Here is a 17203-nt window from a genome sequence, read left to right on the forward strand (position 1 = left end):
GCTTCTAATAGTGCTAAAGAAGGAGTTGTAGTTATCTTTTAACTTGGTGGCTATTTTTATGTCCTATCTGGCTATGGTTGATTTGATCAAGTTCAGAGTCCCTTGTTTAGTTTAGTCAAGAGTGTTTTTGGCATGGTTAAAATTAAATTTATTTTTGGGTGCAGTAATTTTTGTTTTGTTTTGTTTTGTTATAAAACCCATTTTGCCTGACTCTGGATTATTCATCCACAAAATATAAACTAGAAAAAAGCAAGGGAATGTAAGGCTAGCCTTCTTAAGATCCTCTCGGATCTGTAGCCTAGTAAGTAACTGTGAACGTATAAGAGATGGGTGGATTACATGAGAGAAGACCTGCAGCAGCTAGGCGTGACTGTAGGCAGTAGGAGAGTGGCACTGACTCTAGATGTGGCTACATTTGACACAACACCCTGATCCCAACTTTAAAAAAAAAAAAAAAATTGATGTTGGTTGCAGTGACAATAATGATTCCTATCTGAAAATTATTCTGCTTGCTTCATATTAGCATAGTCAAATATGGACTCATTTGCTGCAGCAGATCTTAAAGAATCCCCTTAGTTGCCTCAAATAAGGGAGAATCTGTTGACATTGGACAGGCGAAACTTCATCCTTTCCAGGCTTAGAACTACAAAGTTGCTTTCATGGCTTCCAAAGAGGTAACTGCTATCAGATTTGAAGTTCTGGATCAGGTCGTCCTAGCAGCTCGAAAGCCCACTTTCAGATCAACACAGTCATAATAAAGGAAAGGTTTTCACCCTGATTTTCCATATTTTTTCCTTCTGTTAAGCCTTGTATGTACTAAACAATTGTTCTGTCCATTTGCATTTTCTCTCAAAGTATGCATCATTACTGTTGTTTGGACTCCTTACTTGTATTTTAGTGCCATTATTCTATTATCCAACTTTATATATTTAGAAAAACCTCTAATTTTAACCATTTTACATCTTTTTATGATGAGCTGCTACTATAATCCTTTTCCCCCATGGGTTTGTTGTCAGCTTTTAGCCCCCAGCTTACTAATTAATGTTTTCTCTACAGCTGTCAAGACATCTTTAACTTGTCCATTTTGTCTGCTTGTCAAGGTTGTAGGTAACCGCATTTAAGTTCTGACCCATGACTTTTGCTTATTTCTAATGTCTGTATTAAAAATGTCTGTCAACTAAGTTTTTGGTGTTTCCCATTTCAGGAAAGTAGGAATTGTACAGATAGACCTATGGATGCTAAGCTGCAAGTCTGATAAGATATCTATTCAGTCCAATGGACACCTTAGGCTGAAGGGTGTTGGTCTTGTGAAATGCTTTTACAGCTCCCAGTTCCAATGACTTAGTGGATCAAGGCCTCTGGCAATTCAAGCCAACACACACACACACACACACGACAGCATGCCATCCCAAGTGAAAACTTTGCAACAGCCTGCAAGTCCAGATGCCTCTGTTTAGGTATTAGGTTGGGATCCCTGTGTTATGATAACAGTGTAAGAGGCGATATTCCCCTGATTCTGGTATGTGAGGACTTTTGCTTTTCTAAAATAAAAGCCATCAGTGGCCACTGATAGTAGGAGACATTTAAGATGGCTACCAGTCCCAAAAACAGAGCCAAGACATCAAAGTCTTGGGCATCTAATATCTTGCCTAGGCAAACCATCCTCCAGAGCCTCCTCCCAAGCCCCTCTGCAGATCAGATGAACCTGGCTAAGGACCTTGTGCTTTTTCTCAAGAAGGAGCAGGGAGTAGTGTCAGGGTGGTATCCCCTTTAAAAAGAAAGAGGGAAATATCTGTCACCTACAGTGTGTCAGATTCCTCTTGACTCAGCAGCAGATGAACTGGCCTGTGTCATCCAGGTGTCCTTCCCTCTTAAGTTTGAGTCATATAGTGAGGACTGCTTATCTTCTGCTCTCTCACCAAGTAATTTTTTATTTTCAGATACTGTTAGTACAATGAAGGATTACTTGAAGTGGCAATGTAAAGATTAGAAAAGGTATAGGGAACATATTCATTTGACATAACTAAAAATCTTTTGCTGGCACTCAAATGATCAAAGCATTGGTAGGTAACATTTACCAGTGCATCTTTAGATCCAGAATCCTAACTGCTTTGCTTCCAGGAAGTTGGACAGTTTTACAACACAGTGGTCCCCTGCAAGTACTTGTGCAAGAGGACTTTTGCTGATGTAGTGGTGGCATCCATTGATTTTAGCAGTAAATGTACTGGGGCTCCCACCAAGAATTTCTGTATGACTGGGACAATAAGACAACTGACCACTGTAGGAAAGAAATGTTATTGCCATTATTGCTATGGCCATCAGGTCTCCTCAAATGTTGAAGCACTAGAGGACTCTCGTGTCCAACTTTAAAGACTGAGGACACCAAGGAAAAAGCCTTGAGTTATTACATGCTAGACTTAATTCATCCTGACTTCTCAATTTAGCAAGGATTCTGTCTAGAGTGGGCACATTGCTGTGGATGTATCATGCAAGGAGACTACAATGGGGTCGGTCATTAGGAGGCATTAATGGTTTAGGACACATCAATTGCCAGATCGTGCAAAAGCACTGCTCCTTAATGTCTCACTAGAGAAAGAGCTGCTACTTGGATCCTCAGAAGAGCGGGTCTTTAAGAAACTAAAGGGGAAAACAGAAGATGATGTAATCTGTGAAACAACAATTTAATTACCTTACCAACTAGCTGGAAGCAGGACATGGGAAAGCAGCCAAAAGGGTAAGAAAATGTCAGCTTAAGAAAAAATGGCACTTTGACCAAAGGGAGATGCCAAGACTTGACATGTGAAATCAGTGTGATGCAACCACTCCCAATACCCTCCCAACCCACCACTTTCCATTTCCACTCTAAAGATAAGAGTTCACTTAGAATGACCTGCTTGTATGAGCAGAAGAAAAATCACACTGTACATTTGTTTCTGAATTTTCGGGGAACAAAAATAGCCCTGTAGTTCATAAAAAGATGAAGGCTTTTGGGTGTTCCCTAAGTGCCATATAGCAAACACCTCTGCACAAACCTATAGTACTAGACCTTCTGAAGCAGGATTCTGGAGAAAGAGAGAGAGAAAAAGGGAGAGAACACCAGGACAGGAAGAGAGCACCAGATTTTTTTTTCTGAAGGCAGTTTCTGTTACCAATTTCCTTGATGGCTGCAGTTTCATCAGCAGCGTAATTTCAGTTCTCCCACTGTGGAAACAGAAATGGGGAAAAAAGGGCCACTGCAATTGTCAGTTTGGTTGAACATCACTTATTGGCTCATAAGTACACAGCCTGAATGCCAGCAAAGAAGCAATTTGGAGAATCTGAAAGAAAATCAATGAGAAAAGGTAAGAGAAAACATTGTCTGGGAAGAATTTTTCAACTGTTAAGAAAAAAAACTGTTCAAGCTTCAGCTTTGGTGCAAGTGGTGGCTTCCAGTAATTCAGAGGAAAAATAAATCAGATGTTCTCATAGGTGATTAAAATAACCAAAACACTGAAAGAATATTATTAACTCAAAAAAGTCTTGAGAAATAGAAGAAGCTTTAACCAGCTGTTCAGATGCAAAAATCAGAGGTTAGAATGAAGGTTTGGCTGAGTATAAGCTTTTCATGAAGAGCTGTTTCAAAAAAAATTAGAGTTAGAAGACAGAGCACACAGAGAAAACATGAGATTTTCTGCTGTACCAGAGATACTGGAAGCAACAGACTGTATTCATTTTATAAAAGCGCAAATAAGCAAATGGACTGGTATGCCTAACTGAATTGGCACATAAACCGTATGCTTCATTCCTGGCCATGAGGAAGTAGCTAAGACCTATAATAGTAAGGATACAATCATGCCAGCAGAAGGAGTTGATCCTGACAAAACTGTGGCAGAAAAGGAAAGTATTAAAAATTGGAGACAGCACAGTGTTTGCAGAAAATTATTTTTTACTGTACAGCTAACAAACGAGAAGAGAGAAGCAATCATAAAATGTCAAGAAGCAGGTTTGAGATTCAAGCTGCTGTATCCAGCTGTCTTTAGAATATTTTTTTTTTCTGGAGGATCAAATACATTTTTTGGATGCAGAACAGGCTAAGGAGGAAATAGAAAAATGTTTATCCATTAAAAAGTGAGCCAGTGAGCAGTAACGCTCATAGAAAGACTTTGCCAGTGAAACCTTTTCAGTCATTCCAAAGGAAAATGCTTGAGAGAGAGAACAAAGCACAAGAGTTCTAGAAGATTCGGGAGTACCTTGGACTTGAACTAGAGTCTAGTGTTAGGAGATGGATGATCAGGAATAGGATCAATAACAACGAAACCAGTGAAAAAAATGGGAGTCTGTAAAGTATCAATCATACTTGCTAAATGTGGCTTTTGTGATAAAAAAAGTGGCTGTGAAAGACTGGAATTTTGTTGTCCTTGTTAAACTTGTTGATCAACTGTAAAGCATGTACCCACATCATCTTGAAAAATTTTAGAAGAGCACTTGTTGGTTGTCTCTTTGGCTTTTCCCGGTTAGAGGTCGCCACAGCGGAACTCCGGTCCGCTAATGATTGGCAGTAGATTTTTTTAATGGTGCAGAGTTGCCAGCCCGAAGCCCAGCCTTCATTGAAGGCACGCCCATTCACGCATGTCTTTCGACCGCCACTCGACCATGGGGAGGACATGCAGACTCCACACAGAAGACACTCCAGCTGAGAATCGAATGGGAGAACCTCTTGCTATGAGGCGACAACGCTACCGCTGCACCACTGCGGCTTACAGGGGAAAAAGAAGCAACTTTAAGTAAAACAATTTTATTCTTATTAGTATGCGTATAAAACATTTCATGGTATAAACTACATGTATTATAATTCAGTTTTGTATAGTATGCAGTCAGGGGTATTTTTAGTGTGTGTGTGTGTGGGGGGGTGGTGGTATCTTTTCAGTGACTGTTGTATTTGTGCGATATTTCATAGAATCATAAGAGGTTACTAGGCTAATAGCTCCAGGGCTGTTACAAGCCTAGCCAGTTTCAACCTGTGTTCCTAAGGGTGTCTGGTTCAAGTAGACACTAAAATCGGCACAGATTGGCCCTTTCCAAGAGGGACACAGGTAGGACCCCCAGGATGAATTTCTTGTTACCCATCCAATCATCCAAATTACACTTAAATAGGGCCAACTGGGGGCTTTGTTTGACATGAATAGGAAGCCTGTTCCAAAGGTGGGGCAACCACTGTGAGACATCTGTCACTCCAGCAAGTACTGACGATAATGTATACCATTTTAAGGTCCTTTGAGCTAGTAACCCATATGTCATTTGACTTGTGAATGTGCAGCATTTCCATTAAAGCTGGGTAAGAGATTGCTGTTATAAGAATGGCACAGGTTGCCTATGAGCAGTCTGTATGACAGAGTAAAGTGACAATGATTGCAGTCTGTCTGAATAAGACAGGAACTTTTGTGGTCTCTCCAGTTGCTGCAGGTGCTTGGAAAGGGAGCATTATTCTCTATTATTGGCTTGATGAGGGAAGAGTACAAGAGGTTTATAACCTCATTTTTTTCTGGAGGCAGTGCCCTTACTTATGAAATGAGCAATATAAAATGCCCTTCTTACCACTGTGAAGACATGGTGATTGAAGTTAAAGTTGCTGTCAACCTGTGGGCCCAGATCTCTCACCACTGACTGTGTGCTTAGGGCATTGCTATTGATGTAGTAGTCTGCAGGAACATCACCTTTGCCAAAGGGGATGATGATGATGATGATGCACTTTTTTGGCATTAAGTTTAACACCATGACTTTGGCCCTAGTCATTAATCTGCGTAAGACGTCCTTGCAGAATGTTGACATTCTGTAAAGTAGGTCCCAGAACCAGTCCCTGTGGAACACCACTGGTTACGGGTTTGCTGGAGGAGGTAGGGTCGGGAGTCCCCTATTTTGACCATATGCGTTCTCTCAGTCAGCCAGTTTGCAACCCACCTGACAATGTATGGTTTGATACCCAGCTGGGTGAGTTTATCAATGATGCCTGATTGGGGGATTGTGTTTAAGGCCTTGGCTAACTCTAGGTAGGTTATATGACCAGATTTGCCCTCGTCTGGGGCTTTGGTGATTGTCTTGAAGAAGTCTACCAAGTTTAACAGGCATGATCTCTTCTTGACAAAGCCAAACTGGGTGAGGTCGAGCATTTGGAGTTTTCCTATATCTTTGTTATTAAGGTCCATGATGATTCGTTCCATGGCCTTGTGGATAAGGCTGGTCAGACTAATGGGTTTGTAGTTCCCAGGGTGTGTAGATGCACTTCCTTAGTGCAAAGGGATGATAGTAGCCGTTTTCCATTCTGCTGTAACAAAGCCAGTGCTTAGGCTGTAATTGAAAAGTGTGCTCAATGGTGATGCTAATTCCTGTTTTAACCTATGTAAAACACAGCCTGGGATGTTGTCTGGTCCCATACAGTCTGTTTTTTTGGCCTTGGAGAGGACATTTAAGACCTGCTCCTCTGAGATGCTATTTAAGTTAAGAAGTACTTGTTCTTGGCTGTTACAGTATAAAGCCTGTATTCATTTCAAGATATAAAAAAGGCTGGATAGAAGCATGTTTAACTTAATATGATGTGATCTTGGACTGGTGGGGTGGCAGTGGGGTATAAAAGTGCACTGATTATAATATATAGAGATTTAAAATATTTCCCTAGGTTTTTTCTTTTTCTTTTTTTTTTTTCAAGGGTAGATGTTTAGATTAATGCCCCTGGCTTACACTATAAACACTTTTCTTGTAAGCAGATATGCTGAAAAATAGCACAAAATGATGAAAGCTATAAGAATGCTGAGGTTCTTGCATCTGCAAAGTTATTAGCTTTTTTTCTCATTAGCAAATGCTCTTTGAGGGAAAGAAGTCGACAGCTGAAGAAAGTTGGCCAGGGGAATTCTGGATATTGTGCTGTGACTGAAATTTGCAAAGAATCCTTCATGCATCTGTAAAGTTGCTAGTTGTATTTTTCTCATTGCAGTTTACTTTTAAATGGAGAAGAGCTGTCTCTGTGTGCAAGCGATTAATCTTGAGAGTTCAGAGCATTCTTTTCAGAGGGAAATGCAAAATTTTAAGGTACAATGGCAAAAAGTTCAGTGAAAAATAAAGTTTGAAATTGTGGGAAATGAGTAAGAGATGGTAACCTCCCCAGCAATCTTAATAATTTAATGCATTTAACAAAACAGTGCACAATTTAGTTTTATTTAAAGGTAGCCAGTGCACTTTGTATTAGGGCTAAAAGTTCATGTTTTCTGAAAGCAAGCTGTTTTTCACATCTGGGAGGAGAACACTGAGCCGAGTGGAGGAGGGGCCTTGACTACAGCTCTGATCTGAGATATATAACAATAAATATCCTGTTATTTTGGCTTACCTATACTGGTTATTGCTTGTAGCAATTTATATATAGCCCTTTTTATTGCCTGCTGCATACGTTTTACTGTATTTTATTGCTATTAACTAATCTGCACGGTTAAACTAAAATTGTCTGCCTTACAAGGCCTGAGAAATACGTTTTTTATTGTCACACTGTGTAACGCTTTATAGCTAGTTTCACTGTGAGAAAGGTATTAACAGGAAATTTTCTGTACTTGTTAAGCACCTATTTGTTCTGATTTCCAGCCAAGGAGTATATCATATAACTGATTTGTTTGCAGTTAAAAGCATTCTGTAGTCTGCTTGCTCCTTTATCTGTTTAAAAACTTTCATTTTGTGTCTCACTGCTGTTCTTCTGCTGTGATAAACATTTCTGTAGTGTTTACTGTCTAAAAGAGTGTAGGCTAGTAGCTTTAGTCTTGTTCCCCACCCTCCCTCTCTGTTGGTGTCTTGTTGTTATACTTGGTGACTTTGCAGTTGCCCGCCCCTACTGTAAATTTGACATTGGACACCCCTTCCAGTCTAGTGTCATTAGCTCATTCTATCTAATACAGAGAGAACATCTGAGAAGGCCAACCCACTTAGTTTCTTTCCCTCTGTTCTCCTTTCTTAAAAAAAATGCCTGAATCTCTTTGTGTTCTGACTGTGCTTCTCAAACATTTTGGAAATGCAGAGTATATTTTAGTGCATTTATTAAAACTGTATTTGCCTTAATATTGCTACAACTCAAGTGCTCTAGATTGCACTGCATCTGAATTGTTTGTGTGTTTTAGCTGCTTTTCTGTATATATAGACTTCTCTGTATATGTAGACTAGCTACTTATTCTACTGTATTACTGCCACTTAAATGATTTTTCAGTTGTGCACTTGCCTTGCTTCATTTAAAAAGTTTTAAATTGATAATTTTGTAGAGTTTTAATTGCATTTACTGTTTAAGGCTACACACTCAAGTGTTTTAGCCTTTTCTGTGTTTATTTACTGTATTATTGCATTGTTTAGCCTGTTTTAACCAACCCCCCCCCCCCCCAAAACAAAAAAACACTATCTTTTTTGCTAGTTTCCTGCCTTTCCTAGCTAGTATAGTCCAGATCCCAGGCTTTGCTGGTTTCAGGACTTTATTTTCTGTGTTCAGAGCTATCCAGACCTTGCTGTAGTAGAGGGAAGTCCTACTGCTTACCAGTGGGAGTGGTGAGTATTGTACTACCTAACACTAGAGGAGTGGTTTCCAGCTCTGAAATTGTAATTTTATTAGCCTTTTTGGGCTGATTTCTATCCCTTTCAACGTTCTGGCTTAAAAACACGTGTGTGTGTGCATTTTTCGCATTGTGCAGCACTGCAGGGCTACGGTTAAACTATTCCAGGTGCCAGAAAGTCTGCTCTTCAAATTTTTCTTTAGAACTAGCTGGTTTCTCAGTAGTAGCACTAAAATCTGAACTCCTATGACTAGCACTTGCTCTAGAACCTGCTGGAAAGCACTAGGAAGCCTTAAACTGATACAGGCTCTCAACTCCTTGTTAATAAGGAGAAATTAATCGTAGACACTAAACCGCCTATAATTGCAAAGTACCTTTCAAAGGTAAGGGAAAACAGCTCTTGTACTTTACAAAAAAAAACACCTAATCAGCTTCCGGTGATTTCTCCTGTCCCCCTGGTGAATCTGGGCATACTGGGGCAATGCAGCAACTGCCTCATGTACAGAGACAACCCTCTCCTCCTACCCCCCAACACTATAACCTGCGAGAGATGCACTTACTTAGCCAAACTGGAAGCAAAGCTCTCTCCAGCCAAGATTGTGCTAGACAAGTCAATAGGAGAAGGTTAACACCTGCACTACACCTCAAGCAACACATAGCCCTTCAAAACCCACACTATCAACACCCACATATAGCAACACTAAACCCACATATGCGGAGGCCCTTAACATTAACCTGCCCAAGCAACAAGGACCTCCGAAGCTGAAACACACACTAACACCAGTCACAACCAAAGTGACACATAGCTCACAACACCAGTGTGCCACCCATCAACAGCCCCAAAGGCAAGACAGTGTACCCAACACTTTAATCATAGGTGACTCCGATGTCCCACTCACCAGGCTGAACAAGGAGAAAATTACAGTCATCTGCCTGTCAGGTGCCAGGATCCGCCACATAACGCATGCATTCAAGTCACTCCACAACAAGTACAACTCTGTCATTGTCCATTTTGGAGTGAATGACTTGAGACGTACCTCCCCTGGACTACATGAAAAGAGACATGGAAGAGCTCTTGGATCATGTGACCCAGGCAGGTATGGCCCTAGCCTTAAGTAGCATCCTGCCTTCACCACCACTATAAGGACAAAATGATTGACTTCAACAATTGGCTAAGCTTCTGGTGTCACTCAAAGGGGATCCAGTATCTGTCTGCCTGGGATGACATGATCGACAAACCACAATGCTTTGCCAGAGATGGTCTGCACCCGTCACCCCTTGGAATTCAGGTTACTGGCTAAAGCTCTTGCCACCCCTATAGTGCCTTTTTTAGACAAGGTTCAAAGGATAAAACCACCGCCATAACAGATACAAGCAAGCAAAATCTGAAGGTAATGCTACTCAATGCTAGAAGTCTAAACCTCAAAATGCACTCTCTCGAGGCACTCCTAAAAATGGAACACATCGATATCTGTGCAGTAACTGAGACCTGGTTCAAGGCTCCCGAGAGCACCCCTGCAGTACCAGGCTACAACTTTTACCACACTTTTCAGCCACCAAACCAAGACCGAAACACTAAAGGTGGAGGAGTGTCCATATTCACTAAGGATATTCACACCTGCAGACTATTTGCTCAACACAATGTATCTGAAATTCTCAAGGTGCAACTAACACTAGGTAAGACTGCAATCCAAATTGTAGCTTGCTACAGATCCCCCACCATGCCCCAAGATTCTCACTACACCTTTCTAAACATACTGGAAAAATATTAAGATACAACCAAAACACCCTAATACTGGTTGATTTCAACTACCCTGCCATTAACTGGGAAAACTATTCGGGTACCAACACCTTTTCCCAACGGTTCTTGGAATTTATAAATTCCAACGCCCTGGATCAACTAATCCATTGTCCCACCAAGGGCTCCAGTATCCAAGAACTGGTCATTACCAACATGGGAGATAGATGCTCCACAACAGTGGTCATCCCCTTATTGAGCAGGTCTAATCTGCAAATCACTCTTGACATCCACATCCCACCCCCACCCCCCAGTAAGGAAACCTCCGTAAAAAAACTTCTCCAAAGCCAACTTCATGCTACTCAAGTCAGAAGTGACAAACTTCATGACACCCGTCCAGATGGGAGCTGAAAGTTCGACTGCTGAATCCTACACTAAGGCACTGTATAAGCACATCCATTTGTGCATGAATCGTGCCATCCCAAATAGAACCAAGATGCTCTCCTCCAAAAAAGGAAGCCAATCTGGTGGTCACCTGCCATAAACAAACTGTACAACAGAAGGAAGAAACTGTTGCAGAAAAGAGGAAAATCCCAGGATGCAAAAAACTCCCTTACCAGCCTCAGTAAGAAGCTGAGGTCCCTCATAAAATCTTCCAAGGCTAGTTATGAAAATAAAATTGCCAAAGATTCCAAAGACAACCATAAGGCATTCAATAGTTATGTCAAGAATCTAAATGGCAATGCTCAAATCTGCTCTGAGCTACAACAGAATGGTATTAAATATACTGATCCCAAGGATATTGACAAAATCCTGGCAGATTGATTTAGTCCAATCAAAAACAATTCCCCTGCACGGAGAGAGTTGCACGGCAGATGAAAACTGAACCAAAAAACAAGTAGCCAGCAACACGGGGCTGTGGAATAAAATTTATTGAATAATGGCTTCAAAAAACAAACCGGTTTCGGCTTGGATTTCACCTAGCCTTCATCAGTGTAATGTTATAAGAACAAATTGAAGTCAATTATACCTTGTAATTAATTGAAAACAAAAAGTGATTGGACAGCTCATAAATATTAATATGACATCTCATAAATATTCATTTCTATTCATAGATGTTCATTTAGTCCAGGATAAAAAAGACCACCCAGTTTAACAATCCATTTTTTCTCCTTAATATTTAATTTATTATGCCAACCATATTTAAGGGAACGTTCACCAATAATTTGTTTACACTGAGGAAGGCTGTGTTTTTATCCAGCCAGAACCGGTCTGGTTCTTTGTTGTTTTTTTATGTTTTCTTAACAATAAATATATATTTTTCAGGCTACAGGTTGCTGGCTCACTGGATGTGTTTAGGCTTGTATAGGCCCTAGGGCTTATAGCCTAGTACCAACCTATGAAGATAAAATGGCCAATATTGCAAGGAAGAACACAGGCTGTAACTTGCACTTTAGCATGGGTAACCTTAATTTTAGATTAGTTAATGTCTGTGGGTCCAGTCGTCAACCTGAAGCAATTGTTCCTGTTTGTAGGGTTAAGCTTCATTTGTTGGAAATTTACATACATTTGTGTGCTTGTCTTAAGTTAATAAGAGATGGAAGTGTTCTGAAAATGTACTCTCTTTTTGAGGCTTTTCTTTAAATCAGAAAGTCTTGAAAAAATGTGACATAGTTTCAAATGGAGATGAGAAGAAATGCCTGTATAAAGATACGCCTGCCAAACATTCATTGGTACATGCAAGAGAAAAGTTGAAAATACACATTTCACGAAAAAGACTGCCATTTGTAATAGGTAGGAATAATAGCTTTTTTATTATATTGACTATTCTGTACATAATGTCTTGGAATGTAAATGGCTTTACAGGTATAGACAAAAAGAAAACATTATTGAATTATATCTTTCAGAATGCTATCTCTTGTTTTCCACTCTGTATGTAATGCATGTATATATTATGTTTTGTCAGGCACTCTGTAAATATTGTTGTTTGTCTGTTGCCTTTATACCCTGAAGCCATCTCTTACATTCTTGTTGTATATTATATGCTGCATTCTTTCATTCACTCTATATATAATGTTGTATCTCTATTGTGCTTACCCTGGCTGAGGCTAAAACAGGCCCAGTGGTATCAGTGTTTTGCCACCATTAAATTCAAAATAAAATAAGAAATACAGAGTGCAAGTAGCAGTGCCGCAGGAGACTCATTTGGAAAGAAATATGCATGTGAATATAAAAAAGAAAGGATTTCTGGATGGACATTTAGCAGAATATCAGGGACAAAAGTAAGGAATAACGATTCTGATTTCTGAAGGGAATCCAGTAGTGAAAGAAAAGGGGGTGATGTTAGATTTGCAGCAGTAAGGGGCTGTTGGCAAGGGATTTTATTTATTTATATTCCACCAAAACTGTTAAACAGGAGCTGGAGAATATTTTAGGAGAAAATAATCCGCTTTCAGGTGGGGAATGGAACATGATTTGTCCTAGTGAAGATATATCTAGAGTCATTGAAGGGAAGATGTAACAACAGAAGGTAAATTTCTGAAAATATTTATGAAAATAGTTGGTATGGAATATGTGAATTCAGTAGTAGGACCTCTTGCAGAATTTACATACATCCCTAAGGTATAATATCTGGGCTAGACTGTATAGAAATTTTATTTCAAAGGTGCACATGCATTTAGGAGATGAGTTAAAAATGGTGCTGTATAGTTAATCTGCAGGGATATCTCTTGGAACAGGTGTTGTTCCTATGGAAATTTGGAAGATGAAAAGGGAAGAAAGTGATCAAGGTCTGGAAGGTCTTGTGTAATAGTATTTTAAAAGGAAGAGAAGCACCAGCATCTTGGAAGAAAGCTGTGGTAGCTGTAATGCGCAAGAGAGTGAAGACCAGTCAAACCCAGCTTCATATAAACCCAATTCAATTTTAAATAATTATTTCTTTCTACTTCTGGCTACAGAGTCCCAGGAAGTAATTCTTCACAATAGCTATCCCTTGCAGAAGGCCTTCAGAGTAATACACAGGCAGCTCTTAGTCTCCATTTTAGTTGACCTGCTCATCTGCAGTGGATACTTAATACCCTCCTACCAAACACCTGTTTAGTTGTATTGCCTTTCCAGCATGTGCAGACACACTTTTCTTTATGCTGGGCAATAATGCAATTTTGAATTGTAATGTATTTTTTTTCCTTTCTGTTTTCCAGGTTGTATTTCTTTAGTGCATAGGGACCAAACAGTTGAGCACAGAGGCTGTGTAATATTTTTTGCATCAATGTTTTGGAATCATTGTGTATGATACATAATATATCTGTTCTATGTTAGAGGAGGCATGCATGCCTGTAAGTTTTGGAGTGGAACAAATTTCTAAAACTTAAGACAGTTGATATCAGCCGAGGTAACACCAACAGTTAATGTAGAAAGCTTTCTCATATTTTAGCTAGTATGGTGAGTGCATGCATTATATTTATAAGTGGGTTCAGTTTATCAGTATACTTCAGTATTCTTGAAAAATCTTTTAAGGAAGTGATTATATATTTTAACTTTCTGGTGTTTGTTGCATTCTTTAACACCATTTGTTTCTTTTTCTTGTTTGTAGGTCCATGAAGCAATTAGAAGTGAGATTTTGGAACAAGTTCTCAACAGAGTAATCACCAAAGCAACATCACCAATTAGTCATTTCATAGGTAATGTTGAAGTTCTGTACAGTGAAAACAGTTGTTAATAAGTGGCTGTACGAATACATGTACCATTATTGGTGTAAGAGTGTTTTCATTCAGTAGGGTAAAAATTATGATACATAAACTAGTCTGTTAGGTTTTAGAACTTTGTTTTTACTATAATTCCTTTCTGAAATAATAGTAGCTTGATATCCAGCTAGAAGATGTACGCATACAGCCTCTATAGCTTACTTATTAAAAATACTTAGGTCTGCATTGTACAGAGCTCTGTGGATATGCAAGCTTAGAAAATGCAACGTCTCTCCTTCAAGGACTATGCTTGTTAGGCTCTACTGCACACTATAGCCAGCATTTCCTGCTTGCAAAGTAATTTCTTGACTACGTTATACTTCATTTAGTGGAGGGTCTCCTCTCCTACCCTTAATGTTTACACCTTTCTTCTTCACAGTTAGAACTCATTACCATAAATAAGAAGAGTAAAAAATGTTCTATACAGTCCAAGAACACTATTGGACCAATGCTGATTCTATAGAATGATTTGTTTAATTTTTGGAATACACAAGCCCTATTTCTAAACTAAGTTGTTTTTGCTAGATATTGCTTGCTGATACTTTGGTATTAATGGAGCACACATTATTACTGTCACATTACCTGATATAAATGTTTTGAAATAGTGTAAAAAAAAATTAAACCATAGCTTAGTTGCTTATCTAAGGCATAGAGGCCAGAGAGTGGAGGAGTGTCTGTGACTCACTCCAAGTGTAGTTAGGAAAGCAAAATTCATTGGGCAGATGGAGAGTGTCCATCTAAGAATAAAGCCTATTCAAAAAGTGTGAAATATGTTTGCTGTGTAAGTACATTTATAAAACTTTGTTTGCCAAAATGTTACTGGAGACAATGGAATAAATAATAGATCTGTTGTCAATTTTCATTCGGTCCTCAACATGTGGGTTCACATCTGATCCTCTGATCCAACTTGGCCACTTTTTACAGCTCGTGGCCACTGTAAACTCTCGAGCTCCTCCCTTGCCCACAATGCTGTAGTCCCTTTCCATACCCCAGATCTTGTTTGCCAACTTTGTGTATGAACTTGTTTAGTGTCAGCTCTTAAATATTTGGTTGAGTTCTAAAACTTTTGGTGTTATATTTTTCTAATATATTTTCTGTTGTATTTGTTTGTGTCTTTCGGCTTTTCCCGGTTAGGGGTCGCCACAGCGGAACTCCGGTAATGATTGGCAGTAGAGTTTTACATACTGGCTTGCCAGGCTTAACGCACAACCTTCAACGAAGGAATGCCCATTCACGCATGTCGCTACACAGAAGACGCTCTGAGAATCGAATGGGCAACGTCTGTGAGGCGACAACGCTACCGCAGCACCACCATACTACTTTAAATTATTCCAGACTAACTACCCTTCTACCTACGTGCTTTTTTCTGCATAATTTGATACCATTGTTGGTAGTTTTTCTTTTCTTTTCTTTCCTAACCCTTTAAAAAAAAACATATTCTCTGTTGCTGTTTTTTTTCCCAATATACTGGCTGATAGACCTTTGGGTTTCAAAAACTTTAAAGATTGTGGGCACAACATCCCTTTGTCTGATGCCCATGAATCCTTGTGTCTGTTGTCTGGAACGTGCCCATTTGAATGTCTCTTGAGAGATATGTAAATATTTTAATCAGAGGGCTGTGGTTGATAGAATAAATTGATTTTGAAGGGACTTTTCCCTACAACTTTTTCAAATTCACTGGCTGTAGCTCAACTCTCCAAAACAGGCCATAAAGAGTTGAGGAAACGAGTACCTGAAACGTCTGGATCTTCCGCTACTTCTTCAGATCTGAATAAAAAGCTGATCCGGAAGATTTTGAAATGGTTGGATCCAAAGACCAAGTCCTTCGATCTGACTGTTTAGGATACAAGGTCTGCCTCATCAAATCTGGCTCCATTGGAGTTGAAAGAGCTCTCCTTGATCCGTTATGCATCTTCTCTGGACCCGGTCTGCTCTTGGCTGCCTTCTCCCTTTTTAGATAGGAGCAGACATGCTAGATCTCCTTCAGCTTTTTCTTCCCATTATTCCAGGAGTCTTACAGAGGCAGATGTGGATAGAATAATGAGTAAGTTTCTCTTAGCACAAATACAGATGGGCGTTCTCTCAACTCCTACCCCTTTGGGTCAGGACACCTTCATTAGTATCACTCTACCCATCTTGGCTCCTTCTCTGATCCATCCTTTGGCTTTGGAGCCCTTGGATCCCAGCCTTTTGAGACCATCTGTATTGGATCCTAAGATGATTGTATCTTTGGATCCGGTACCCTGTCTGAGTGGACTGCCTTCAAATGTGTCAGAGCCTGATGACTATAGGAGCTGAAGCATCATTGTCAGCTCTGAGGTGCTAAAGTCAATTCTGAAGCTGTCTGAGCCATTGGGGCTTCGGCGTTGGATAGCCCGGCTCTGATTTCTGTCTCAGATGGGCGGCCTTTGGGTCAGAGGGAGATGATTGTCTGTAAGCATGTCTTCTTGTTTGCATCAGCTTCTTTCTCCCCAAAGCAGTCTGCCTTTGAAGTAGTAGAGCGAGTATTCTCTTCTAGAATTCAGACAGTTCCATCCCCCTTGGTTCTACTGTCTTGTTTCCAGATGTCTTTGTGCCATCAGCCTCATCACTCTTCTCCACAGGCCAGCCCAAAGTCTCCAGGCCACCCAGCAGGGTATCCTTGTATCTTCCGATACTTCTCTGGACACCCCACAGAAGAAGTCTCTAGGAAGAGAAAGTGGAAGAGGAGACACTTAGACCCCCCCCCCTTCAGCAATCAGTCACAGAAGATACTGATTTTGATGAAAGGGAATGGTCCCTAGGATCACCACCTGATGACATCTCCTTTGGAGGCATTTTGGAGATCCTGAAGCATAGGGATAGGGATGGTTGGTCTCCCGATAACCCTTCTCAAGAGGAATTGGTATTCCTGGACACTACTTCTTGGGTGACACCATCCACCAGTTAGCTGATTGAGTTGATCTCTCAGTGGGCGTGGAAGGAACCCAGTTCTGTTGAGCTGATCCCCAAGAAACCAGATAGGATCCTGGCACCATCAAAAGAAAGAGTTTTGGAGCAAAGGAGTACCAGTAGATGATTTGGTTGTAGAGGCAAACACATAAAAAGAACTTGCAGAGCAGAGTTCATCTGTTCATCCTCCTACTAGGGAGTCTAGGGCATTGGGCAAATTTGGGAAGTCTAGGGAGTCT

General features: G+C 40.1%; 1 protein-coding gene across 2 annotated transcripts in view; it reads left to right on the forward strand.

Moving 5' to 3' along the window:
• FANCI (FA complementation group I) overlaps positions 1-17203 on the forward strand; it is a 2406750-nt gene that overhangs the window by 941241 nt on the left and 1448306 nt on the right. For both annotated transcript variants that reach the window (XM_044078210.1, XM_044078208.1), the window contains exon 14: positions 13883-13970. In XM_044078210.1, coding sequence (XP_043934145.1) covers positions 13883-13970 — 88 coding nt within the window. The remainder of the gene's footprint in view (positions 1-13882; positions 13971-17203) is intronic.

Source organism: Protopterus annectens, chromosome 7.part0 (assembly GCF_019279795.1).
Source record: "Protopterus annectens isolate FY-2018-M chromosome 7.part0, PAN1.0, whole genome shotgun sequence".
NCBI lineage: Eukaryota > Metazoa > Chordata > Ceratodontiformes > Protopteridae > Protopterus > Protopterus annectens.